At 49.1% G+C, this 27915-nt stretch overlaps 1 protein-coding gene and 1 long non-coding RNA gene across 18 annotated transcripts in view; one reads left to right on the plus strand and one right to left on the minus strand.

Annotated features, from left to right (window-relative positions):
• Window positions 1–1027: 1027 nt before the first annotated feature.
• CELF4 (CUGBP Elav-like family member 4) overlaps window positions 1028–27915 on the plus strand; it is a 321222-nt gene continuing 294334 nt past the window's right edge. For all 17 annotated transcript variants that reach the window (XR_003724646.2, XR_003724647.2, XR_003724650.2 and 14 more), the window contains exon 1: window positions 1028–1462. Coding sequence is in view for 11 of the 17 variants with exons in the window: in XM_015121756.3 (XP_014977242.1) it covers window positions 1177–1462 (286 nt within the window). In the remaining 6 variants the exon portion in view is untranslated. The remainder of the gene's footprint in view (window positions 1463–27915) is intronic.
• LOC144336404 (uncharacterized) overlaps window positions 5038–27915 on the minus strand; it is a 127847-nt gene continuing 104969 nt past the window's right edge. The window contains exon 3 of the long non-coding RNA XR_013408169.1: window positions 5038–5164. This is a non-coding gene — a long non-coding RNA (uncharacterized LOC144336404). The remainder of the gene's footprint in view (window positions 5165–27915) is intronic.

Here is a 27915-nt window from a genome sequence, read left to right on the forward strand (position 1 = left end):
GGTAGGTGCCGGGCGGGAGGAAGATGTGGGGCTGCTCTGTCAGGTTGGGGGTGCGAGGAGGGAAAAAAACAGAGAAAGAGACACACAGAGAGACAGGGAGAGAGCGCGCGCGAGAGAGCTCTTGTCTATAGATTTATCCACATAATATACATTTATGTAGCTTTTTTTCTCTCGACACTGATGAATGCGCGCTCGGATTCCCGGCCGGACTCCCTCCAAGCCGGCTCGCTTTTCTAGTCTAAATAAATAAATAAATGAAGCCAGATGGAAGAAAAAAGCGCCCATTCCACCTCCGCCGCCGCCCCGCCCGCCATCCCTGCCTTTGCTTCGCCCGCCTGGCGCCCTAATAGAGCATAGCTTGGTGGATAAAGCCCCCCTACATACCCACAAGAAAATAAAAATCACTGTTTTTTAAATACAAAAAGTTACACCTGCTGCTATTACAAAAAGAACCCCCAAAAGGCAAAGAGAGGAGGCCGGCTGCCCGGCTCCTCACAGACACCCGCTCCCCGCGGCCGCCGGGCCCGGAATCTCAGCGCCTCCCGAAGAGCCATGCGCCTGGCGCTATTTATAGCCGGGGGCCGTCTCGGACTGTACCACCGCCACGGCGCGGGGCCGCCGACGGGGGAGGCGCGGTGGGGCCGGCGCCGCCCCACGCCGCCCTGCCCCCGGCCGCCGCCCGCCGCGGCGCGAGCCCCCACAGCGCGCCCATTCCCGGCCCCCCGCGCCCTCCTCCGCGCGCGCACACTCGCCGCCCCCACCCCTGGTCTGGCTGGGAACTTGAACCGGTCCAGCCTGTTTAAACGGAAAGGACAGAGATCCTGTCTGTTCAATGTAAAAAAAAAAAAAAAGAAAAAAAAAGAAAAAAAGAAAAAAAAATCAGATCAGACCGAGGGAGAGAGGAGAGAGAGAGGGAGAGAGAGGGAGAGAGAGAGGAGAGAGAGGGAGGGAGGGAGAGAGAGAGGGGGGAGAGCGGAGAGAGAGCGCGAGCGCGAGCGAGCGAGAGAAGAGGAGAAAGAGAGAGAGCAGAGAGCGAGCGGAGAGCGAGGTGTAGAGAAACCGAGGGGGAGAGAACCCGAGTGTGTGTATGCGTGTGCGTGTGTGAGCGCGAGCGAGCGAGCGAGAGGAGCGAGAGAGTGCGAGCGAGAAAGAATAAAAGGAAAGAAGATTTTCTCTATGTATATAAAGATGGCCACGTTAGCAAACGGACAGGCTGACAACGCAAGCCTCAGTACCAACGGGCTCGGCAGCAGCCCGGGCAGTGCCGGGCACATGAACGGATTAAGCCACAGCCCGGGGAACCCGTCGACCATTCCCATGAAGGACCACGATGCCATCAAGCTGTTCATTGGGCAGATCCCCCGCAACCTGGATGAGAAGGACCTCAAGCCCCTCTTCGAGGAGTTTGGCAAAATCTACGAGCTTACGGTTCTGAAGGACAGGTTCACAGGCATGCACAAAGGTGAGTGCACCTTTCCCTCCCAACTTTGCCGGGGAGCAGGAGCGGGCGGGCCGGCCGACCGGCCGGCCGGCGACTGACGAGCGGCTGACTGAGCGAGAGGAAGCCTCGGGCGGGCGCCGTGGAGGGAGGCGCTCGGGCAGCGGAGACCAGAGCTGGGGTGCGTGGGGAGCTGCTCGCTGGGGCAAGGCTGGGTTTTGGGCGAGGTGCTGATAGGAACGATGCCATGGAGAGAGCAGCGGGCGCCGATGAAGAGAAAGAGAGAGGGGATCGAGGAGACGGGGCTTGGGTTTTTGGGTACAGCGACTTGAAAGATTGGGATGGGGAAGGCTGCACCGGTCGAGCCCAGGACGCTGAGCGGACGGACTCTCCGGCTCCTGGCCGGCCGGGGACCGAGGGTGCTGTCCATCGCCGTGGTGCTGAAATACTAAAGGAGATGGTCTCCTCATCCTTTGCTCCGGGCCAGAGTAGCAGGAGCGCAGCCGTCTAAAAGGGAGAGAGGTGACAAATTCAAAGAAATATTTTTATTTAAATGTAACAGTAAACTCTCCCTGTCGAGCTGTGTGCCTCAATAATCTGATTGTGGTGTGAATGGTGGTGTGTGTTGGGGGTTGGGGGGGTGGATGTTTGAAGGAACCAGTGATAAAACCTAAGGCAAGAATTAGCAAGGAACCAGCCATCCCCTGGGTGGAGTGGAGGTCTGGCAAGCCTGGATAGTCCCCTTCCCAGGAAAGCGGAGCTTTGGGAAAAAAAATATGTGTGTGCGAGATTTGCATTTTGAAAGGTGTACCCTAATTTATCCCAAACTCACCATGCAGAGAGCTTTATAGTACATTATTTTTCCCTTGAAGCGATCATTGACAGTGAGTGCTTGGGGGAGGGGGAGAGAGAATAATCAAAGAATTAAAACCCAGCAACTTTTTAGGAAAGTGGTCATGGGAATTGTCTGCAGCCTGCCGTTTTCTCCTTGTTTTATTATCTTTAAAGCAGAGCCCCAAACGTGTTCAGTTGTAGAATGTGTGTGGGTGGCTGGTGGGTGACGAAATTAGCCCAGTGCTCCGCTTCCTAACAGTAATATATAGGATGTGCAGCGGGGATGAATCGGTGCTGGAGCTATGTGGGCAAGTTAAATGCTTTCTGAGAGAGATTGATCGCCAGGCAGGGAAGGAGCACGGGGCTAAGGAAGTTGTAGGGGATGTGTATGGATGTTCCGTTTTTAATAAACAGTAGTGTGGAGAGCCGCCGAAGATGCTGTTACAGCTGGTGGTTTTAAAGATGAAAACACACACGCACACCCACCCCCACATAGAGAGCAGCCTCATCCTTGGCCACAAATGGGCTATGGACACAGCTGATCCTCCAGCACATTAGGTGCAGAGCGCGGAGCTGTCTGGCTCTCTAAGCAGCAGCGATTTTCACTATCACAACCACCCTCTTTCTTCAGCCCTCCCTTCGTTCGAATACTAAACAGAGCTCCAAACTCTTCATAGTTGGAGTCCCAGAGAGCAGTTTTTATTGGCTTTAGCATCTTCCAGCTTGCCTGCTGAGGAGTAAATCTTAAAGTTAATGGCATGTTGAGTAACACGAAAACACAGCAGAATGGAAATATACTGGGTTTGTTGGGGTGGGGTGAGGGTGGGGGCTGTAATGGAGAGAGAAACCAACCTTTATCCAATATGGAGAAAATGTCTGTCTGTTCAAAAGGGAGATTGGAAAGGTGGAATGAGGAGGCAGTCTTCAAAACGATATTCGAAGAAAAGAAGAAAACACTTTCTTTTCCCTCCCTCCCTCTCAAGTCAGCCTTATCTTTGTAGCTTTTTCCGCTTCCAATCAAGCTTCCTAGAAGCTAATCAAGGTTTGTATCAAACCTTTGTTATTCGGAATGTCCTCGTTTTAAGAAATAGTAATAACAAAAATTTTGAAAGCATAGGTAGGGAAACCTTTTGCCCATCTTAATGATCAGTTTTTGTGGTGATTTAGGATTTTAAAGTTAAAAAAAATCAGAACCCACTAGAGGCAAAAGACAGTTGTGAGGAGCTGGGCTTCATATGGCATCTGGATTAAAGCACTTTACTTGCTTCTTCATTTCCAATGAAGATAAACTTTAACAGTATTCCTTGGTTTCTTTTCTACAATCCCTGATATCATCACTTCATTTCTGATGTAATTTGGACTCTCTCATATAATAGCAAAGAAGTAGAATTTTCATCATTTGCATTAGGGAGATAGAGAAGGTTATCATTATAATATATATAATACATATATTACATATATTTTAGATAGATAGATAGATAGATAGATAGATAGATAGATAGATATCTGGCCAGAATTCCTAGGACAAACAAAACTTCATTTTCTAAATAATTTCTCCCCTAAACTGTCTCAGTCAGTGGCAGGCAGGCCCAGTGGCTCCGGCATACTGGGTTCCTCGTTGTCGCAGCTCACCCTTCGGAGCCTGAGCATATAATTTTCTCAGTGAAACTTCCTACCTCTCCATCCTTCTGATTTTTATAATTGAGGTTGGGCCACAATGTCCCTAACAGTGCTTGCAAGCTCTCAGAGAGCTGAATAAATGAGACCGTTTCCGAGGTCTGGTTTATTCAGTCCTAGAAGAGTTTAAACTCCTTCTTCATTGATGCAGCCTGATTTATTAGCTAATCCTGATAAAATAAGCCTCCGGCCACCTTAAAAAATTACTCGCTTGCCATTGGTGATTAATTACTGTTAAGTTGAAAAGCATGATGAGGCTTGAGGAAGGAGGGTTGCATTTGGTTTCTAGATTTCCCCATCTCTAAATTGACAACATAAGGTTAGGGATAGAATCATGCCTTTGTTAAGCCTGGTTTCAGGGCATATTTGTGGCTCTTGCTCTCCCCTTCTTTAATTTCTAACTTCTAATGAATCATATGGGACAAAATTGAGAGAGACAGGACACTGGCCTCCAGTTTGGATGTCATGTTTATGTTATTGGCAAAAAAAAGAAAAAGAAAAAGGAAGACAGAAGGAAAAGAAAAAGAAGTAAAAACTAAATTAAACACATGAGATTTCAGGTGGGTCTCCATTTGTTGGCCACCTGCCATTTCAGATATCTAAAGAAGGAAGGAGTTCTAAGGGTTAATGGAATACCTGCCATGCGTAGAGTGCACCTTAAAAGGCAATTACTCCAGTCAAATTGGGAGTCTGTGGAGGAGGGAGTGGGTGGGTGTTGTGGAGCAAACCCAGCCATATCAGAGAAAGGCTGTTGGGCTGGGGAGGCAGCAAAGAGCAGCTGTGGACTGGGGTGATTACTATAAAGGTAAATTTACCCCCTGGAGGCCAGAAAGCAATTGGAGAGAGGGGTATCTGGGTGCTACGCAAAGAGAGAAAGGAAGAAAAAAGCCCAGAATTAAAATTCAAAAAAACAACACCCAAGGAAGAAAACCGAGTTTAGTGCAAACTCTCCGGAACAACTCAGAGTCTTCTTTTCTCCCTCATTAGAGCACTTTGGGAAAGATTGTTTTTCCAGGCTCCAAAGAGAAAGACATTGTACTACTGATTAAAGAGAAAAGAGACGAATTCCTCGGGTAGCAGCAGAAGTGAGCTGAGGGCCAATTTTACCCCTTCTTGTAAAATTTTTCTCCTCTGGAGAAGGGAACAGGTCACCCAGTAGTCCAATTCTTCCTTTCTCTCATTTTTAATTTATTTCTGTTTTCTTCTTTTCATTTCCTGTAGAACAAAAAGAGGCAGTGACTGAAGACACATATGTGCACACATACCCATACTTGTTAACACTCACTTACACAGTGGATCACACATGGAGAAATCAGCAATCCATTCATAACTTTGGTCCTATCTAGCTGGATAGGAGGCAGCAAAGACTGAGTTACTGGGAGATATAAAGAGTAGTGCTCTCTGGATAGCCATATTATAATGCATTATCTTTGAAGTCATTTAAGTCCAATTTAAGTGGTATTTAGTATAATATTTATGAATTAATGTAATCTAAACATAGGACTGTCCCCAAAGGTTTAAACAGCCTTTACTACTGATGTGTGCTTGTTCCCAGAGCCTGCGATGCATTTTAATCTAAACAGCCAAGTCCACATCATAGTCCTTCTTGTTATCCAGTCAGAACAGATCTGTGCCTGGGTAAGCACTCTGCTTTGAGATTTTCTCCGTTGCATGGAGGAAAATATACTCTACTGGCAGCCTGGGGGGCTCTCAGCCCAGAAGCCACAACTGCAGGGATTTCAGCCCCTCATACTTCCACACTATATCCAGAAGGAGGGTGGGGACAGAGTAATAGAATCTTCTGTGGATTTAGCTCCAGAGAGTGTATCATTTTAAAATACACTCACCACTACATGCACAATCTTCTATTTCAACTACACCTGAATAGGAAATGCCTAAAGACCCTTGATTTGGGGTTTAGCTGTGAGAAAGAGGAAGGACGGGGGTATGAATATGTTTTGGGGATTTGTGACCATCTTCATAAAATTATGTCTTGTATTTGTGTTTAAGATACAATAATTCTCAGAACACTGAATTTCCACCGCTTGACTTTACCCAAGATGGCTCGTTGTCTTGTGGGGTTTTGGGGATTTTTTTTCTGCTGTAGATAGGTGATTTAAAACTGTGAAGCTCTATGTGATTTCCATTTTCAAATGAGTCTAAGAGACAGTGCAGCTGAAGTATTAGCATGGGCATGAGCTCAATTAAGATGAACTTTTAAAAAATACTTTGAAAAATAAAAATTCAGTTCTGTCCAGGAGAAAAGGCTGACAGAATGGCTGGGTACACACCTATAGCTTTTAAAAGAAAGATTTGCCTTGTCAGAGATACGGAAAACTGAATAGCCATAATCAGAAAACAAGAAAAGCATTTTTTAAAAAACAAGTTTCACCAAAGAAAATGATCAATAGCAATCATTACAAACGTAAAGCATATCAAAGCAACAATCACCATTAAAACAAACTCCAAAATCCAGATGTTGATAAGTGTCCTACTTAAGAGCAAAGAAAAAATATTGGAAAATGATTAGCTTATTTAAGAGACTGATGGTTATTTGCTGCTTATGCATAATTTCATTTGTCTTTTAAACAGACTTCCTTGGAATCAACAAACACAGAGATAAATTAATATGCACATATGCACGTATATGTTTCCATGTGCAAGCATGACTAAGCACATCCCACACATATGGAAACCAGGGCTGGCCTAGATTTCAGTGCAATTCAACAGGGAGATGTTAGCAACCTCCCTCCCATCCCCAAGCACACACAGTTTTAATGGGAATTCTAGATTGGGTTGAAATAAGCCCCTTGGTATACTTTCACTCCCTTCATCACCTGCTCCAATTGGCTTGATGTTTGTGGCCTCTCAAACACAACAAAATAAAATCTTTTATTGAATGAAATCATAGCCGTAAAACAACGCAAAGGAAAACAATGACAAAACTGCATGCCATTGCTATGCCCCCTACACACTCATGTAGTAAAGTTCTTAGAGTTCTATCAGGGAGCTCATGTCCCAGGGTATTCCCACTGCCCAGTGATCTTGCCACACTCCAGCAACTTGATCATGGCCATTATCATCACTAATATTAGCATCTTCCTCCTCATTATTACAGCGTCTATATCAGGAGGGAAGAGGGGCTTCTGAGTGAGGCCTTGGAAGATATCCAAGATACCACCTTTTAGCTTGAGAAAAGAGCTGGTCTCAACGTTGCCTCTGTCCAGGGCTCACACCTTCCATGTCATCAGGAGAGGGTCAGTTTCTAAACTGACCCAGGAGGTATCTCACCTAAAGAGAATCTGGGATAAGTAGGCTCTAGAGGACAGAAATGCAACAGAGAATAAGGCCCAAGGTTGCAGGTAGGGAAGAAAAAGTGAAAGTTGTAGGGTCAAAATGCCATCTAGAAGCTGGGAGTGCCCGTTTACAGTGGCTGAAACTGCAGCAGCTCTTGAACTTGGTGGGGAAATCCCATGTGACATGCAGAGAGAAGAGCTAAAGGGTGTGAAAACCTATGTGTCTGTGGGTAGGAGGAGGGAAGATGCTGCAGCCTGTGTGGGTGTTGGAGTGAGCATGTGTGTGTGGATACACACACACAGAGAAGAGATGACAGATGCAAGTGGTGTGGAGATGATGTTAGGGACAGTTTAATCTTGCAAGGCTATATGCAGGATCAGGGAGAAGGGTGATGGAGAAAAGGGGAAAATCTGGAAAAAATGACGCTGTCCTCATCATTACATACATGATCCACCTCAGAACTCCTGGCTTGGATTTGTCAATGATTCAAGTCCCAGTGTGAAGGTGTATTTTTTGTTTTATCTGTCGACATTCCCATCCAGAAGTCCTGGTTTGGAGGAGGGTTCCATCCTCATTTCCCACCCATCACCCTTTCAAGGCTAGCCTGCTTCTGCTCACCCACTGACTCATTTTAGCAATGACCTTCCATCTGGAATCTGAGTGGCCTGCCGCAGCTAATTCCCTTCACCCACTGCATTTCCCACCTTATTCACTGCCCCTTGGTATTCCAGGCTACTTTCCTTTTATAGTGTACACACACACACACACACACACACACACACACACACACACACACAACCTGACCAGCTCAGTCAAGTCAGGCCCTCCAAGCAGAATACTGCATTTTACCTAAATCCAAGCAGGGCGTGGCAGGGAGCCGGTTGCCCTCCTTTTGGGCTCTCTATAACAAGAGCAGAAAATCCGCTCCTTTTACCTCTTCCTTTCCTGCAGGCCTGTAGATACACAGCCTCTCCAAGAATTGCAGAAAGCATCCAGTCCTACCCAAACAGCCTAGGGGAGTAGAACAGAGCACCCTCCCACCCCCCGCAATTTCACTGAAGCCCTTTCATCATCTTTCCTCTCCTTTTCTGTCTTCTCTGCCATTTAAGATATCTACCCAAACCCCAAAGTGGGGCCTGAAGGAGATAAGTGTTCCATTTGGCAACATAAGAGAAGTTAAAGGTACCAGAACAGACACACACACACACACACACACACACAAAAACAGTTACACGGGTAGAAAAAGCAGCAGAGGAATTTCCAGTGTTGATGTACTTGCCCTAAGAGCTTCCTCCATCTCCACCCATCAAGTTCCCCACAGCCCTAGGTGGGTATAAAGCCCAAGCCGCAGCCCTACCCACCGGAACAAAGAAGGAAGTCAGGTAGGAAGCCCAAGGTGATTGCCTTGATTTTTGAGTCCTCAAAAGTAGAAGGGGAATTAGTAGGGCATGGTGGCGCAAGTCTGTAGTCCCAGCTACTCAGGAGGCTGAGATGGGAGGATTGCTTGAGACTGGGTGGAGGCTGCAGTGAGTGGAGATCGCACCACTGCACTCCAGCCTGAGCAACAGAGTGAGACCCCGTCTCAAAGAAAAAAAAAAAAAAAAGTAAAAGGGGATGTTTTCAGGACCATCCATTTATAGGGTTTCTCCCCTTCTACTTGTCCACATTTGGTTTCTCTTATTCTTCTTTGTATCTCTCCTCTAGCGTGAGCTGATTGAGAATTTCAAACAGAGTGATTCCCTGCAGCTCAGCTCAGGAACAAATCCTATGTGGCCATCTGCAAGATGGAAATAAATGGGTGCCCTCATGGAGACAGACATAGTCCTGCTTCTGTGGGGACAGAACAGCCAAAAATATTGATCAAACTCAGGAAAAAAATTGATAATGAACTGGCCTCCAACAAGAGCTTAATTGACAGAGACTTCCGAAGGCCAGCTCTGGACAACGCATAAACTGACCGCAATGTTACTTTATTGCAATACACTCTGCTTCAATTAATTATCACCTTTGTTAAGAGTGGCTACAGATCAAAGGTTTCTAGATACTTAACACATCTTTCGAACAAAGCCCCGATGTATTAGACTATTCCACAGCTGGCCAGCAACTCAAGCTAGTTTCCCATTTTCTTCCCTGTTAGCTGTAGGCTTCCTCCTCTTTGTTAAAGACAAACACTCCTTTCTGCACAGCCACTGTGTCCAAGGACCAGGATTGTGAGAACTGTTGTCCTCCGAGGGCAGGGTGCTGCAGTTCAGCAGCTCTTCCTAAAATTACACAACTTGGTTCACCCTTGAATCGATCTGACTGAAATGGGGAGTATCAGCAGAAGAAAAAGGAGTTTCTAGAAACACAAAAGGGGTGTGTGTGTGCATGCGCATATGCACGTGCACAAGCGACTATGTGCACATCCACATAAATATTATGGGATCAATACATTTCACATCCGCTGCCCACACCTCTTAACTTCTCCCTCCCATCTCTTGAGCACCTGTGCTACTGTCATATTTCACACTGAGAAATGCTCGCAGCTGAAGCAGGCATAGATGATGCTGTATTGAACTAAGTCATTGTTTGGATTCAGTTGTGGAGTCTTGGTGCCCACTGAAGAATGGTCCTTGCCCGGAGTAGTTAGTGCCTAAAGAAGCCACTTCTTAAGATGTGACAGGAACCTCACTCTCTAGAGTCCCCAAGACCTACAAACTGACAGGTGACTTACTTGAAAGCAACCCTTGGAGTCGTTCTAGGCAGATTTGAATGCCATACGTGGCTGTTTGTTCATTATTCTAATTTAATGATGCAGTCACACCTAATTAATCCATGTCTGGTTTATTCATACACTATGTCTGAGGATCCAAAAGATCTCTCCAGCTAGCCAGTTTCCCTTTACAGGGACAAGCAAGGGGGCATCCCTGACAAGTGAGGCTGTCTGAGTTCAAACAGGATGGGATCACTGTAGACCGAACTGATAGAGGCACTGACCCTGACACCACCTTCCATGCAGGTAGGCACGACAGCAGTCACAGAGATGCACAGCAATGAGGTCTGTGTGACCATGCACAAATACACACGAGCACAAAAAGCATGCCTTCTACTATAAACTTACACAAACCCATTCCCCTCTAAAAGTTAAAGGGCCACATCTCACCATGTAATCAATCAGGCCTGCTGGCATGCCAGGCTTTCATATGATTGGAAGTTTTGGTGCAGAAGATTGAGAGCCTGAGGTCAGTAAACTTCCCCTCTCTGTCTTTAGAAAGTAGAGCTGAATTAACTGTTGCCACTGTACAGATAGAGACTGAGGCTGAGAGTAGCGTATGCCCAAAGTCACGCCTGCAGCATGGTCTTCAGCGCACCTCCCAGTGGCTGGTTCTGGCCAGACTGCTCCCCGTGAGTGCTGTCTCTTGCCTGGCAGGTAAATTGAGAGAATGAGGCATCAACCTAATAATATCCTTATAAAGCCAAGCCTCCTTGCGCAAGTCCTCGGAGACAAGAGGCATCTAAAGATCAAACGCTACATCACAGTGTATTTGTAGGAATTCTCTGATTCTGCTACCTCCCTATAATGCCGTAATTGACTATTTGATCAGCTCTAAAAGGGACGGTGTTCAAAACAGACTCACACACACACGCGCATACACACACTCACACACACACTTACATACACGTGAACACTCTCGCATACACACACACATACATTCACCACACAAGCATATGCGCACACATTCTTTTGCATACCACATGCCACAGTACCCACACCAGTTCATGCAACAAAGGTCAATTTTCACAGGGGATGCTTGAAGGTGAGTGAAAAGCATACACCTAAGATTGTATGTGCCCTTCCGGTAATGGGCTTATCAATACCTCTTAAAGCAATGTGACAGCCAGCCCAGAGTGATTCAGTTGTGTGGACAAAGGTCAGCATATAGATATCCATTATTAATAATATCAATATCTTGATTGACCAAAATAACCAGAAACTGTATCATGTCGCCATTGATGGGTGAGGCTGGGAGGACTCCACAACAATAGCCGGAAATTATGCCCATGTAAAATTAATCATATTGACTGGTTCTAAGAATATATAGCGAGGCGAAGATCTTGGGAGAGGTTGTCATGGTGGGAGAGGGGGTCCTTGTTCCCAGAGGCTTTATGGTTTTGAACTCCTGCAAGGAGACCGGGGAAACAGAGGCGTCCCTGAGTGACCGATGAGAACACTCTCCCTCATCCGGCCTTTGCTTTTCAACAGGGTGGGGTGGAGGAGAGGTGTACTCTGAACAGGAAAAGAAGGAAATAGGATCCCTTAACCATTATGCGTCCAGCATATCCATATCTTTCTGTCAAATCAATACTTGGCTTGGCTTGGTCTCACCGGATGAGGCACGGAAAGCATACTTGCCCCACTGTGTAAAGAGGTCTCTCTCCAAAGGGGTGGCATAAGCCTGAAGCCGTGTCCCTTTACCAGGGTGGGATATACTGGCTCCAGGAGATGCCAGTGTGCACTCTGCAGCCTGGGTATCCCGGGAGGAAAAGAAAGGCCTCCAATCAGATCAATCACTGTGATTAAATTCTTGGGATCAGCAGAGCCAGGGACTCAGGGTGCTGCCCTGTCAGCATTGCTGGTAGGGTGGGAATATCTTGGACTTCAGAAAGTCATTTCTCACTGAGGCTTACTTTCAGCCCCAGTGAGTGAGAAGGAAAGCCTTTGCGTCCTTCCAAGGGAAGGCTTGAAATTCTCTTGGGGCAGTCCTGGACCCCTCACTCTCTTGCTTATAAGAGCCCTGTCTCAGGACGTCCCTGGCCCTTCTTGGCAGCCATAGATAACACCTGGAAGGGTGTCCTGGGGAAGAAGTGAAAAGGAGAGAACCCCCATGTCTGGGCAGTCCTCAGAATGGAAAGAGGGCAGTCAGGAAGTGTCTCTGGTGACAGCCAAAGGCCCAACAGGCTTTTCGATCATTCCGTTTCTCTGTTTTTCAGAGTTGTCAAGGCAACGGAAAGGGAGCCTGCCTTAGAGTCCAGGCCCCATGGTGGGTGTGATGATGAATAAGAAAGGGGCTGCTAAGATGGGTGGTGGGGGATGCCTTTGATCCTAAAGGAGGGCAAGCAAATGGGGCCTGTCGCTGGATGGGAGATGGGGCTGCTTGAGGTAGGGTGCTCCCCTTCTCATAAGAAACAGCTCAGGCCCCAGTTGATCGGCCACATTCCACCCTCTTTGATTTGCTCTCCCACTCACCCAGGGTCATCAAGAGGCAAGAAGGTCCCCTGGCCTCTGTGGAGGCAGGGTCCCACCCAGGTGCTCACACCCAGCCCACGGGACCAAGAGCCCTGCGGGTCACTGCCACTCCCTCCCCAGTACACACAACCCGGCCTTCCTTGCAGAGCCCCAGCCCCCAAGGCTGCCCCAGAGAGTTCCCAGGCCCCCAAACTGGCTCCCATCCCTGCCCAGGCTGGGCACAGCCTCAGAAGGTATATGGGGAGTGTGGGTTCTGGCACCAGCATTCAGTTCTCCGCCCAAAGTGTCCTCTCCCCTCCTCGGCCACAAAGCCTGGCTCTAGGTAGCTCTAGGGAGAAGAGCAGAGAGCCCAGAAGCTAGACCACCTCTTTACACCTTTTTCATACCTGGGGAGGAAGCCCCTAAATTGTGTGTTGGGGAAGGGTTCCTCTTTCCTCCAGCTGTCACCTGCCCTCTGACGGTGAGACGAAGAACTTCTTACACACACGCTGCGGGCCCCAGTCTGAATTGCCCAGCTCCCGCAGCAGCCCAGGCCCCGCCTCACCCCAGGAGCTCCAACCCAAACCTCTCCCACACCCTACCCCTAACCCCGGCCAGTGTTGGCTGCTCCTTCTGCACAGCAGCTCCCTGCACGGGTTGGGGACTCTCCAGGTCATTTCCCTCACTTGACAAGCCAGACCTGAGCCTGGGACACCAGCAAAACAGGGAACACAAAGCCAGAGAGGAGGATCAGAAAACCCAAAAAGTATTGTCATTTTTGTATCCATGTGAGTTTTGTTTCATTTCAAAAATTAATAATTACAGTATATGATTTAGTATGATTTTTATTCTTAATTCCATATGTTGGGGGCTTGTTAGCAAAGCACCAGAATATTTTGCATACTTGGGGTCTGACATGGGTCCAACTCCAAACTGCTGTGTCCCTGAACTTCTGCAAAGGAATCTCCAAATGCCCTCCACAAGACGCACACATGTGGCACACTCACATGCTAGGTGTGATGAAATGAATGAGCCTGGGTGGAGAACCCACAGATTAGTGATCAATTGGTGCACTCACCACCCAGGTCCAGCCGAGGCCCCAGTAGAGCAACTTAAGCCTAGTTTATCATCAGAGTGACAAAGACACAGAGTAAGACTGGCTTATTTTCAGGTTCATTTTCTTATCCAATTAAAACAAAAATCTTTTTGTTGAAAAATAAGACCTTCATCTGTACTGTCATCTTGACTATTTCAATAAGCAAATGATTAGATTTATTTTACAGTAAATTCTGTTGCCATTCTGTTGGGCAAGTTTGGAAATCCCCCAGAATGAGGAACAAATGGTAAAGCCTGGGATGTGGCAGCTGAGTTGGGTCCCCAGGGGAAAGAGAGGAACAGCAAGTTAAAGGGTGATGTCTCGGTGCAGGAAAAGCACGTTATTGAGCTGTGGTGAATGACTACTGGGTAGATCAGATCACAACAGCAGCTTAGGCCTTAGAGCAAGAGATCACACTCCTGAAGGGCTGACCAGCCACACACCAGCTGCAGAGGACACCCTTCCTCCAGGAGACCCCAGTTGAGACAGGTGGGAAGCCAGGCAGGAAGGGCCATACATGCAGGCTGAACCACCCAGCTGGAGCCAGCGAAAGCCAGGCTCTTGTACCCTTTGGGTTCAAATTCAAGACCCCCATCTGCCCCTTATGCCATCACCAGGGCTTTGGTTTGTTTCTCCCTTAGTCTCTCAAGTTTCTCAGCAAAACATTAACTTGGAATGTTCTGACCTTGTCTTGGCTGAGCCAGTGATTAAGAGGGCTAGTCCACAGCAGAGGCCACACAGCCAGGAGGAGAGCATCCCTGCAGACCAGCCAAGGCTGGAGGAAGGGCCTGCTGGGGTGAGAGTTGGGGAGTCACTGAACCAACTGCCATTGACTTCTGGGATGCCCCCATCCCTCTCCACACTCACCCTCATCATGCAGAGGCAGGTTTCTGCAGAGCAGGGAGAGGGTAGGAAATTGTAGGCTGTGGGGGAGACATACCATGGCCCTCTGCAGGAACACCCCTGGGTCTGACAGGGGAGACAAAGGCCTCCCTCATGGAGGTGCAGATTTATGTCTAATTCAGGTGCCCTGAGTGTCAGGCTCTGTTCTGACAAGGTGGGGGACCCGCTTTCACTGTCACAAGATAACTTGAGATGTGATAGAAGACAGCAACCCCACAAACATAAAACTGTCCCATGTAAATGCCCTGTTGGGGGAATGTGGGAACCCCCGAAAGATGAGTAATCAGGTAGGGGCACTGGCTCTGAGCCAGATTCCCACATAGAAAAGGACGGCATAAGCCCAGCCTGGCAGATGGGAACGGGACAGAGCAGGAGGGCTGGAGAGCTGACAAGTCGGGGAGTTGTGTTTTGTTTCTTTCCATTGTGTTTTGTTTTTGTCCCTCTGCAATGAAATCTCATTCTCAGAATGGTGGACAAAGGAATTTCTCATTTTGAATAAATCTGGACCTGCCGCCAGCCTGGCTGAGGGAGAATCAGTCAGGGGTGGGTGGGTGTGTTGCTGTTACTCCGAAGAAGTCAGTGACACATGCCGAACCTGCCAGGGCTGTCCTCACCTGCTTTGGGGCTGCAGTGTCCTTCAGCTGTCCCAATTGCAGCCCACTTGGGCTGAGAAATTACTCATGGAATATTTAAACCCGTGGCCATGTTTGCTGTCACCAAGGCAGGCATCCAGATTGTCCCCACAGACTCACTCAGCTGAACGTCCCGAACAATAAGCTATAGGGTTCCAGGGGCTGGAATCTTCCCGCACCCTCGCCCTTCCTCTGCTCCTGCCCCCAGCACAGGAGTGGCTGGATGGCAGCCAGGCCATGGGGATGAAGCTGGGGACAGAGTTTCCTGGGGTGACACTGGTCTTGCAGCTGGAAAAATATTGGCAGGTCCCAGGAAGAACTGCCCCCATTGTGGACAGCACACCAGGGCAACGTCCTGAGCAGACGTTTTTTACTGCAGGAGAACAGTGGAATGGGCATATTTCTCCCATTTCTGGAAGAGAAACTCAGCCCAGGGGGGCGGTCATGGATGAGGTGGCCTTTGGGGCTGGCTCTTTAGGGGAGGGAGAGTCCCCTCTTGTAGACCTTCCACAGACCACAATCCCTGGCATCTTCCTGACCCCAGGGATTTCTCAGGGGAGAACAGAACTGGGCTCACTCATAGAGCTGGAGTGACTGAAAAATTCAGTTCCCTGTGGGGATATGGATGTCACTAGTGTTGGTCTTCCAGTACCCTCCCAGTTCCCAGTCATCCAGTCTCTACACTCCCCACCCCGAGTCCCAAACCCCAACCCCAACCCCCAGGCCACCTAACCAGGACTGAGGACTCTCAAGCAACGGTACCCAACCAAAAGTGACCTCCTTTTCCTAACATTTCAATGTCTTACCCCTCGCTGGTCTGACAAATCAAACTGGGCAGATGTGTCCCTGGCAGCTAATGGACATTATTAATGTGTTACCATCTCTGTTGCCACGTGCCTTTTAACAGGGACCTTTTAGAGCCCAGTCCTTAACCCAAAGAAACATCTCTAATCGGGGGGAATGTTCTGGCACAGGCCAGGCCAGAGAGAGCCAGCGTGAGGCAGGGACGCCTCTGTCTACTGGGAGGCAGCAGAGGTCTGCCTGGCCTCGAGTTCCGTTGCCCAAGCAGACCTCCACCTCCCCTGCTGCAGCAGAGAGGGACCCAGGCAGCCAGTGGACGGGCTCATCTCTTTGGTGGGCTCCCAGTGGGGCCTGCGGATCACAGAGGCTGCCATGCCAAAGGTTTAATCAAATATTAAACATGGTCCGTAAACTTAAACCGACGTCATATCTGGAACACCACGTCCCTCCTTAAGAGCGCCTAGCTCTGGGGAAATTTCAGCTTAGCTTGGCCTGGGTGCGGGGCAGGGGCTTCTTAGTTCATGCTCCCTTGGGGGCAGGAAAAAGAGGAGGCAGGCAGGGACCATGGCAGGGGTGAGACGTGTGGCTTTCTTCCTCCATTCCATTATTCATTTCCCCTGATTTTTATCTAATCTCTCCCTGATTGTCCTGGTGAAACTTAATAGACAAAGTGAATTTTTATTACATCATCAATATAATCTCCAGCTAATCAGCAGACACAGGGGCCACCGCAAGCCCTATAGCTCCTCATCTGGCTTCATAAATAGTAGGAACAATCACTGCCAAGCCCAATTCTTCCAGCTCCTCCCGAGAGGCCCTCTCCCTGCTGAGCCCCCTCCCCAGACCTATTCTTGGGGTTTCTTTCTTCCCACGGATCCCCCCACCCATTGGGCCACATTGCTAGTTGATGGAGACATCTTCCCCATTAGTATTTTTAGTTTTCTTCCTCCCAGCTTCAGCTGTTAAAATCACAAATCTGGGGCTTGTGTTTCGAATGCCAAAATAGCCTAATGTCGACTGATTTTGATTCTACTTTTCTCTGAGCTGGGACTATGATATGTCATAAGATATTATGTAATTGTGTGGATCACAGGACATACTATCAACCACGTTATATACCAGATTAAGTGATATGTTATACTGCACATATATAACCTATATATAAGAGTGTTTTAGTCATTTAAAGTTGAACCATGCATCTTGTGCACTGTATCATAGATGTTAAATTATGTATTTTATTTATATTATAGTATGCCTTCTATTTATATAGCATTTTAATCTGAAAAATACTTTCTTATATAGTACCTCTTTTTATCCCTATTGCAACCAGGTACAATTGATACCTTTTTTATAAAGAAAAATGAAAAAGGGATCATGAAGGAAAATTACAACCTGGTCAGATCCTGCCAGGATACGGCAGAGTGGCTCGGCTCAGGATGGGTTCCAGGAAGGCAGGGAAGGGGTCACCGGTGAATCAGGGATCGGGGCAAATGTGTACCTGCTGACCAGGCAGGCAGATTCGTGAGGCCTGGCCTGCGGGGCAGCCCCTGGCCAAAGGGCGACCTTCATTCAAGGAGTAGGAGTTTTTTTTCCCTGTCTCAAACCTGCCCAAAGTTAAATGTGCAAATGGGTGAGACTAGGCCCATGCAGTAACAGGAAGCTGCTTTCTCCTCTGCTGTCCAGGGTCCTGGTCATACTGCTCTAGGATGGTTTGGATTTCAGAAAACCAGCAAATGCCACTTACAGTCAAATCCTTTAGATAAAGTGAGTGATGAGGCTAATAAATCTGGCTTTGGGCACCCACAACAGCATAGACTGTTTGGGAGAAGGGTACTTTGCTTCCTGCAGACAATCAGGACCAGCTCTTGCAGTGACTGGCCCCGCTTCACCAGTCACCCCTTGATTCCTGAGGGTGTTTCCACACATCTGTTCAGCAGGTGGTCCACATGTGTCTGGGGCTCATGCACAGGCCCCTCCAGCTTGGCCCTGATCGTTGAGGCCTGGATGTTGCAGGGCTTCTGGGGGTGGGCAGTGTTTAGTGCCTTGGACACTGCCTGCTGCAGAGGTAGCTGGCACACCAAGGATGTACTCCACATAGGAGCCACATGCCTGGGTCCTTGCCCCACCCTGGCTCCAGCTCTCCCATGGACCAGTGTCCTCACCTCCTTGCTCAGAGGCTGGGCCTTCTGCTCTCACATCACTGCAGCAACACCTACTCAACCCATTGCTTAGAGTCATTGTGAGGATCATATGAGAAGGGAAAACACGGTATAAAAGTTAAAATGTCCAGGGTCACTGTCATGCATCAAGGGTCAGCACCCCTATCAGCACCCCCATCAGCTCTGAGGGTCCGGCTCACTCTCAGAAACAGCACATAAGGGGTGGCACAAAGGCCAGAGGATGGGTGGGAAGGGATATTGGCAGTGCACCTACTACAGGACAGTGACACACACACGGACTCTCATTTGTTTTATCTCATCACATCCTCATGATAAAGCTTCGACAGAGATGTCACTGTGCCCCTTTGAATGCCAAGAAAATGGAAACTCGGAGAGCAGTAACGACTGAGGTTAGATACTCCCAGATTGGTCATATGCTCAAGCCGGCCACACTTCCTTGACTGCATGCTCCCTTTATGGAAGTAAATAAAAAGATCATCTCTTACATCTCCCTCATTTTGCAGATGGGAAAACTGAAGCCCTGGGACATTACTGGCTAATGTTTTCTTAAATTATCACACACTGTCTTGTATGGAGGATCTGAAAACATACACACAGAGAGAGAGAGAGATGTGTACACATTTATGGAAACACAGAGATAACTCACACAGACACACCCTCATACAGATACACACATACACAGAGATTCAAAAATCAGTACACACAGACACACATAGGAACACACTCAGAAATAGGCATTCATACAGATACTCATATATGCAAGCACACACACACACTCAAAAATGCAGATACATTCACAAGCACATTCATAGACACACACATATAGAAACATTCTGGCACCCATGAAGAAGTGCACATAGAGATACACACAAGGATCCAGATACATACCCTCACACAGACACACACACTCACATGCCACTCCTTAAAGACAAGGCTTAATTAACCACAAGGCCAGAGACACAATTTATCCATCTAACTTGTTAGCAAGAAGTAAAAGCAGCTGGTTTGGAGAGTGAGACGAGAGAGGCCTAGCTTGGAAGGGAGGCGGGAACACAGGGGCCCCATAAAGGCTGTGGCCAAATCCTCATTAGAAGTCAACAAATAAACAGAAGGCATTTGCTGAGAGCACTCCCCCTGCAATCTCCCTTCTGCGTCAACCCACAGGATCTTGGCCAAATTTCTGTTCCTCTAACCAAGACCAAAGGCACGACCTGGAGAAATTTTGGGCAGGCTTTCCAAGAGCCACCCAGCCCCAGGCACTGGCTATAGACAGCTCTCATGTAGGTAAGGGGAGGCCTGTGAGCAGAATAGGCAGCCTCCAGCAGGTGGCAACTGGGAAGGAAGGAGAGGAGCAGGGTAGGTCTACAGCCGCAGCCTCTCCTGGAGACCAGCATTCAGGCTACCTCCGGCTGTGGCTGAGTGAGAAAGGTTTTTGTACACCCAACCCTCAGCCATTCACCCAAACCTGCTCCAGCCTGGGAGGCTCCTGTTGGCTCATGGGAACACATTTGAAAGAGAAGGTGGCCCTGCTCAGCTGTATTAAGAGAATACACACACACACTCTCTCTCTCTCACACACACACACACACACACACACACACTGAGCAAAGGGGTAATGGTGGTAAGGAGTTCACCAGGGAACAGGAAACCTATGGTTTTCTTTTCTTTAAAATAAAATCCTGAGGATCCAGGAATGAGTTATCTGTTTCCTCCATCTGCTGGATAAGCTGACCATTTGGAAGCTGAGTCTGTCCCGGGATGATGGGATAGCCTGCTTTCGCAGTACTAACTTGAGCTACATGTGCGGGACAGGAGACATGAGGGGTTGTCACTGGAGGTACTGTATGTTTTGCCCCGTCCTGCATAGACAAACTGTGCCAGGCAGCTGCAAGAGGTGAGGCTTGGTGGACACCTCTGGGGACTATGACACAGTGCAGGCTGTGGTGTGTCTGCTAGAGGTGTGCCATGTAGATTCATGTTGTAGCCATGGGTTTTGCATTACACTGCATCCTGTGGTTCTGCTGGAGCGTGCACGTGTGTGTTAGTGCTGTGTGGGTCAGTGTGTGTCACGTGTGGGAGAGCTGTGTTTTCTACACTGGTCTGGAAAGAGAGGGGAGGATGCCCAGAGGGTTGTCTTCATTCCTCCAAGGCTGCAAAGCTCCCTCATCCTGGGACTTGCTATCTGGCAGAGCCCCACCCTTTCCCTCCCAGCTCAGGATCCAGAGGTCTCTCACACCTGGACCACGTCTGTCCACAGCCTGAATGAAGTGCTCTGAGTCTGACCAGGATCCTGGAATCGGGAGCCTCTTACTGCAGCTGCAGTGAGAACTGTATGTGTATGTGTGTGCATACATGTGCATGGGTGCGAGCATGTAGTGTTCACCTGCCCACACACCACTTCCAAGTGAGTACACTCCAATCCCGGCCTGTGAGACCTGGGTGAGGAGATGAGGAGATGTGCGGACGTGTATGCTCATACGTGCTGAGTGTATGCAAGTGTGTGTGGGCTGTGACGGGCTCGGGTGGGCCAATTTTTAGTGACAGATTGTGTGTACGTCTATGACTACAGTTTCTACCAAGTGCATGTAAAAAACAGAAGAGATGAGTCCAACTCCCTGGGTGAGCACGCCTGCAGTTCTCTGCAAATGTGTGTGAGCGTGGGTGTCTTTTTGAGGGGCCTCTGGCCAGTTGTAGGGGAGGAGTGTGGGAAAAGTATGTGGGGAGAAAGGGCTCTGCACACGTGTGGTTGTGGGCAACCTCGTTGGGTGGGACGCTAAGTCAGACAGTGTCCTCCAGAGACCTCGCCACTTTCTTGGATGCACGGCTGGGCCATCTGTGGCATCTTCTCACATTCTGCCCACAGATTCCCTGGGAGACCGGAAGAAGAGGGGGTCAGCTCCCCAGAAGGTAGCCCTGAGGTCTCTTCTTGGAGACAACTGCAAGTGCAGGGCCATGTGTGTCTCTCTCCCTCTCACACACATATATGAGAGGGGAGAGAGAGACGGGGCAGCTACAGGAAAAGAGAGGCCCCTGCCCCACCACCTCCATCCAGGCTGGAGCAGATGGTGCTCAGACCCTACCAGCGAGGCCAGAGGCAGCACTTGGAAGCAACGTGTCCTGAGGGAAGGACCAGAGTGGGGTCCGGGGAGATGCTCTCTGGCCAAATGCATCTCCGCTCTCCTGGGCCTGTCCTTCTGTCCAGAAACGCAGGGCTCCTGAGCCTAGCCTACATGTCCAGCTACAGATGATTTTTCTCTTTGCCTCATCTCTGGGCCCCCTGGAGGCTGAATTCAGCTACTTGGGGTGCAGGCACAAAGGCAGGCCATCCCCAAGCCTGGCCCCAGCCCACCTCTGGCTCCAGCTTGAGTCATTTTGCTACTAGGCAGCAGGAGGAAGGCCAGTCCTGCCTGCCCAGGAATCCCGGGATCTCAGGCACAGATCTGGCGGTTACCCATTCACTCATCTGGAGGCCCCACCACTCTTGCCCCTGAGGACACTACCCCCTCCTCACACCCAGGGTTTGGCTGTGTGCCTTGCCCAATGCGTCTGCAGCAAGCCGCTGTTGGGCACTGGTGCCCTTAGTATGCCCAGTCTTCCTGCAGCTGAGGCCGGACCCTGACCCTTCCCAGCATCTCCGAGAACACATGTGTCAGAATCTCCTGGGATTCTGGTGGGAAATGAACCTCCTGAGCTCAACCCCACACTTTCGAATTCCCTGAGGATGAGGCCAAGGAATCTGCAAGTTGGAAAGCAGCTTTAGGGGTCTCCATGCATGTCATGCTGTCTGTCCCTGGAGCCCCAGGGTCAGCTCCCTGTCCAGGTTGTCAACAATGCTGTGGCTTCCTCAGGCCTCAACCAGATACCGCCCTGGGTATCCCCTAACTTCCTGTGGCTTGCCTCATGGCCCCTGGGGCTCAGCTTTCTTCCCTAGGGAAATGACAGCCTACATTTTTGGAACCATCTGCTTATGTCATAAAACCGATTCCTTAGGCTGTTGTTATAACTGTCATAACAGACATGTCTTCCCCACTTGCAGGAAGTGGATCCCAATCTCACACTCTTAAATTCTCATCCTCATGTAGTTACACAAGCACAGATACACTTATACACATACATACGTGCAAGCACACACACATACCCACATACAGGCCAGCCAGCTCCGCTGGTGACACATTACATGCAAGTTCTTTGTGTTCAATGGTGAAGCTATTCTGTGCCCAGCTGTGAAGTCGTTCCCCTGCTCAGCACCTCACACAGATTCCCAGCTCCTCCCAGCGCCCATTCAGTGAGGAGTGGAGGCTCTGAAAGCAGCACAAGTGCCGTGTAATGGGCAGCACTGAGGTCCAGCACCGCAGCTCTGCTGACAAGCTGTGTGAGTTGGACAAATCCCTTTACCTACTGGTCGGCCTCAGTCTCCCTGTCTAGCAAACGGGAATTTACACCCTGCCTAGATGAGCTGCTTGTGAACATGGAACGCAGTGATTTCGGTCGAGCATCTGGCAGTGCCTGGAACGTGGTGAGCCTGAGATAATTGTAGCTGTTGAACAAATGGAAAAAAAAAGAAGTAAAAGAGTTCATGACCTAGGACATCCCTGGCCTTGCCGCTCTTGCCCTTATCTCAGCCCTCCCTTCCTGGGAGGTAAGTCGCATCTCTGCACCTCTGCTCAGGCTCTTCTCCACCTGGGGTACCCTCTTCATTCCTGCTTCCCCCAAGCCAAGGCCTGCTTCTCTGCACAGACTGCGCCGAGCCTCCTCCAGGAAGCCTCTAACTGCTGCAGCCCCATCAATCTCTCAGAGTCCCCCAAGCTTCAGCCTCCCCGGAGCTTCAGCCTCCCCACCCAGTGGCACAGACCATGTGGTAGCCTCTCTCATTCATCTGGAGGGAATGGAGGGGCCATCAATTGGTCCCCAGAAAAGACCAGTTGCTTTTTCAATACTAAGTTTATTGTAAATGTTTTCATTGTCAATAGTATTTGTCATAGAAAAAATAAACAAGATGACAAGGTAGCAAGAAGAGGACACCCATATTCCCACTCCCCAAAGGGAGTAAGCCTTTCATTCTAGTCCAGGAACTCCTTTGAGTAAGTCACTGGGCGCCTGTGGAGCTCCATTTCTTCCTCTGGGGATGGAAATGAAATGAGTCACCTTGAAGAACACTTCCTGTTTCACAGCCTCTAACCCTATGATGTAAAGTTCATGCTGGATTTAGAGTTCAGATTCCAGGGTGGTGCAACCCTTGGAGAGCTCTTGGATGCTGGGGATGGGAAGGCATGGGAAGATTTGAGGGGCTACTCAGAGACCACAGTCAAAGGTGCTAAGTTCATGCAGAGACTGAAGAGTTAAAATGGAGACGGGTGTGATGGAGAGTCCTCATCAGTACTGGGCTCTAACCAGGTTCAAGGCAGGCAGTGGTGATGCCATAGAAAGAGCACTGGATTCAGAGCCCAGAGACTTGGGTTTTCATGTCTGAGAGCCAGGCAATGACCAGGGACCAGGCATTTCATTCCTGGAGCTCAGAGCGTCTCCTAACCTGTAAGTCAAGAATAACAACACTGGCTTCATGAGTTATTATGGCAATTAAGTGAGAAAATGTAGAAACATCTAGAATAGTTTTGTATAATGGTAATAATCATAATCACAATAATAAGAGAGGGATTGTTAACATGTATTTATCATTTACTGTATCCCCAGCATGATGCCAAGTGCTCTAATGTGCTATCTCATTTAATGTTCCCAGTTTTCCTAGGAGAACATTTCAATTTCTGTTTTACGGACAAAGACACAGAGGCACAGAGTTTAACTGCCCTAACTTCCCAGGGCACAGAGAAAGTAAGTGGCACAGCCAAGATACCCAGCCATGCTCCCAAGAGTCATACGCTTGGGGAAGAGCGCCTGTGCCTATTTCGGTTAAGTACCCACATCCAGGGAGTAGCAGATCTTCATGACTGGGCCTCAACCTTCCTTAGTGTAGATGCCACCATGGAAGATCAGAGCAGCCAGCTTGTGAAGTTCAGTGGGTGCACAGCGAGCACTCAATAACGAGTGTTTATTTATTGCTTCTGTTTACAGCTCTATTCCCAAAGTGAATTGTTTGTTTAAGTAAGGAGCATTTACCTTTATTACAGTCATTGGTAAATAAAATTATATTTGCATTTCCACAAATATGTATGAGTTTAATTAGTCTTGCAATTCGTACACAAGAGCCAGTCCAGGAAACACATTTATGAGCTCCCACTTCTACCCTAGGCAGAAGGCCTTCTCCCGCAAACACCATCAGGATTAAATAACTCACTCATTCACAAACAGTTACTGATCACCCACTCTGCCACTGCTGGAGTCACAATGATGACCATGGCACAGAAACCTCTGGGTCTCCTGGAGCTCACATTTTCATGAGGAGAGTCAGATGATAAATTAAAAATTAAAATTAAAAACCTGATCATAAGTGTTGTGCTGAGAATTAAAACATATAGGTGAAGCGTGACTGGGGCCGCTGTATACATGTGAGTGGGGAGGGCTCCTCTGAGGAATTGACAGTGAAGCCAAGATCCAAACAACAAGCAGACATGGCGGGAGAAGGCACTTCCAGCAGAGAGAACAGCAGGTGCAAAGGCCCAGAGGCAGGAATGGGCTTTGTGTGTTCAAGGGACAGGAGGAACACCAGTGCGACAGGAGCGTCCCGGGGTAATGGGGAGAATTAGCTGGGAGGGGCTGGCGGGGCAGGTTGTATCAGGCTCAGCAGGGGTGTCTGAATTGTTTTCTAAGGTTAGCAAGAAACACTGGAAGAGCCATGTTCTGATGTATGTTTCACAGAGATCTTTCAGCTGCTGTGTGGAGCCAGCTGCTACAGGAGAGCAGACGTGGAGGGGGACAGCCAGAGGAGCAATGATGGGGCATGGATTAAGAAGGGCAGTGAAGGTGTGAGAAACAGATGGGGTCAGGATGTGTTTGGGAGACAGAAGTCCCAGGACTTGTTGATGGATTGGGTGTGATGTGGGGAGAAAGAGAGAAGCCCAGGACGATTTGAGGCACTCAGTGCTGAGTGGGGCCATTTACTGGGAAGGAACGTGTTTTAGGGATGGATGATCAAAATTCTGATTTGGCCTTGCTAAGAGCGGGAGGCCTGTTAGATGTCCAAGGGAGGCATTAGGAAGGCAAGTGGATATATGATCCAGGAGCTCAGAGTGATGATCTGGGCTGGAGGTATAAATTTGAGAGGCATCAGTATGTCATGGTATTTAAAGTCATTTATAATAGAACAAATTAAACAAGACTTCCTAGATGTGATTATTGTTCCTCCTCAGTGTGGACTGAGCATCAATTAGGTCACAGACTGTGTGATGCACACTATGAGGTCATGCATGCGTGAAGCTTGGAACAGAGGATGCTGGGAGTCCTCCTTCCCCATGCCCCCACCCCACCTCCAGGCAGGTGCTCACCCACGCTGACACTGCCAGTCCTGCCAGCCCTCACTTTGTCATTAATGAATGAGATAAAGGAAACTGTTCCTCCTGCCTCAAATTGTCCTGCACCATCTAACAGAACTTAGCCCAGGTCTGCCCCTCCCATGCTCCCACCTAAATCCCTCATGCTGTAGCTTCATTCCCTCCAGCCCTTGCCAGGGCCACTGCTGCTGCCCTTTCTTGGAACATCTTTCCCAGGATGCCAAGGTTGCATTCCACGCAGCAGGGAGAGCGGGAACTGCTGTCCAGGGGTGAGTCAGCCAGATTCACAGTGGTGATGTAGGTCGCAGAGCTCCCTCCTCCCTGCCCCACTGCTGCGGCTGGAGCCTTCCCACCCAGCCTGCTCCACAATCCATGTCCTTGTGGCCCACATATCCCAACCCAGCCACCCCCGCCAGCCTGACCGTGCAGGCTCGTTTATCTGAACGCCTAGAAGGGAAGAGCCCCTTGGGAACTTCTCTTTGGCCCCCAGAGCCACGACCAAATGCCGAAGGCAGACCGCTGGCCTGTTTTCCCTGTTTTAAAGTAAAAAATACAATAAAAGCGACACACAAAGAGAGATGCTGCTGTTTTACTTACAAATGAGAGATGTAATCATTCCCCCAGGTACCTGGGAGGCTGTGGGCTGGGGCCAGGGAGCCAGCGGGCGGGAGGATCCTAGGGCCATAGGCACCCTCTCCACATCCTGCTGGGTGCCAGCAAGTGAGCGAGGCACTTGGTCCCCACCCCAAACTTCTCTTACTCACAGCCATCCCAGAGCCAAGCCCTCCTTCCTTGTCACCTTGGGAGATACTCAGGGGTCTGAGCCCACTGTCAGGAGGGTAGTATTCAAATGCCCTGGTAAAGAATGATGGGGTGTCTGACTGCAAGGCTAGGTGGTGACAGAGACAGCTACGCACACGTCAATGCATATGCACTGTTGTAATTGAGTAGTTATTAATAAAGCTATGTCTATTGTCCAGCTCTCTAATATGCCAGGCCTGCGCTGCCCATGAGACCTGATCATCACCTCTCTCCATCCTCACAGCAAGCCCATGTCAGCATGGCCAATTCGGTAGCCAACAGCGGCGTGTGGCTATTTACATTTACATTTAAATTAACTTTATTCCAATGTAATTTAAAAATCTGTTCTTCAGTTTTACTAGCCACATGCCCAGGGTTCAACAGCCACAAGGAAAGAGTGGCTACAGTGGTAGATAGTCTATGCTGTCTACATAGCACATTTTCTGCACGCCAGAAAGTTCTATCAAACAGTGCTGAGAGCATTGCATATGCACGGACTAACAAGAGTGCATGAGTGAAGACACATACATAGGCATGTGTGACTGTCACTGGAATGTTCACGCATGCACAGCACAAGAGACACAGCTGTGCATGTGTTTAGGCTGTGTGTGTGCACGTATGTGTGTGTGTGTGTCTTAGAGGTGCCCAGTCCTTGTCCACCACCCCAGGCATCCTGCTGCCTGAAGGAATGTCAGGAACATGAGCTCTGGAATCAAACTGTCCGGGTTGGAATGTGGGCTCTCCCACTCTCTAGCTGTGTGACCTTAGGCAAGTGGCTTAACTTCTCTGTGCATCAGCTTTCTCTTTATAAAATAAAGATAATAACAGAGCCATCGTTGAGGGTTATTAGAAACATTACATGAGATAATATGTGCAAAGCTCTCGGAGAGGCTCCCAGCACACTGTGAGCTATTAATAAACATTAGCTGTTACTGTCGTTTCCAAGAGGCAGTGTGTCTGCTGCGCAGGAGCAGCCTTGGAGAAGAGTCTGCCATGTAGGGGAGGGCGTTGAGAACCCTGATGAGACCGAGGATTGCTTCATTCTCAAGCCTGCCACCGTTTCCTGAGAGCAGCAGGGTGGGGCGGGGAGGGAGCTGGTGGGAGCAGCAGGGGTCCCCACCAGCCAGGGAAGGAGACTCCACAGAAGAGGGGTGCTGGGGCGAGGAGGTGCCAGGAGGGGAGGCACACGGGAGGTGGCGGGAGGGACGGAGCAGGAGTCCCGCCTTAGCATGTTGTTTACAGCCTGGCTCTTCCTGTCGGGCGCTGGGAAACGTGCTGCTGAGTGAGGGAGACAGAACCCCGTGCGTAACTGCTTCACAATGTCAGAATTGCTTTCTATATTCGCTAAAGCACCAGGCCAGCTATTCCCTCACACTGCCCTCTAGGATCTAAAGTCTCACCTGGGAATGAGACCAACCCACAAGCGACAATTGGAATGAAAAAGAATCAGAGCAGAGGAGGCACCTGAGGGAATCACTAGTCCCAGGCAGCCATTTTAACACAAATCAATTCAACAGGTATTTGCTGAGTGAGTGCCTGCTCTGGGTAAAGACAGCGTTGTGGGTGCTTGGGGGATTCAAAAAAGCGAAAAGGCAGGAAGGAACC

The sequence above is a fragment of the Macaca mulatta genome, chromosome 18 (genome assembly GCF_049350105.2).
Source record: "Macaca mulatta isolate MMU2019108-1 chromosome 18, T2T-MMU8v2.0, whole genome shotgun sequence".
Classification (NCBI taxonomy): Eukaryota; Metazoa; Chordata; class Mammalia; order Primates; family Cercopithecidae; genus Macaca; species Macaca mulatta.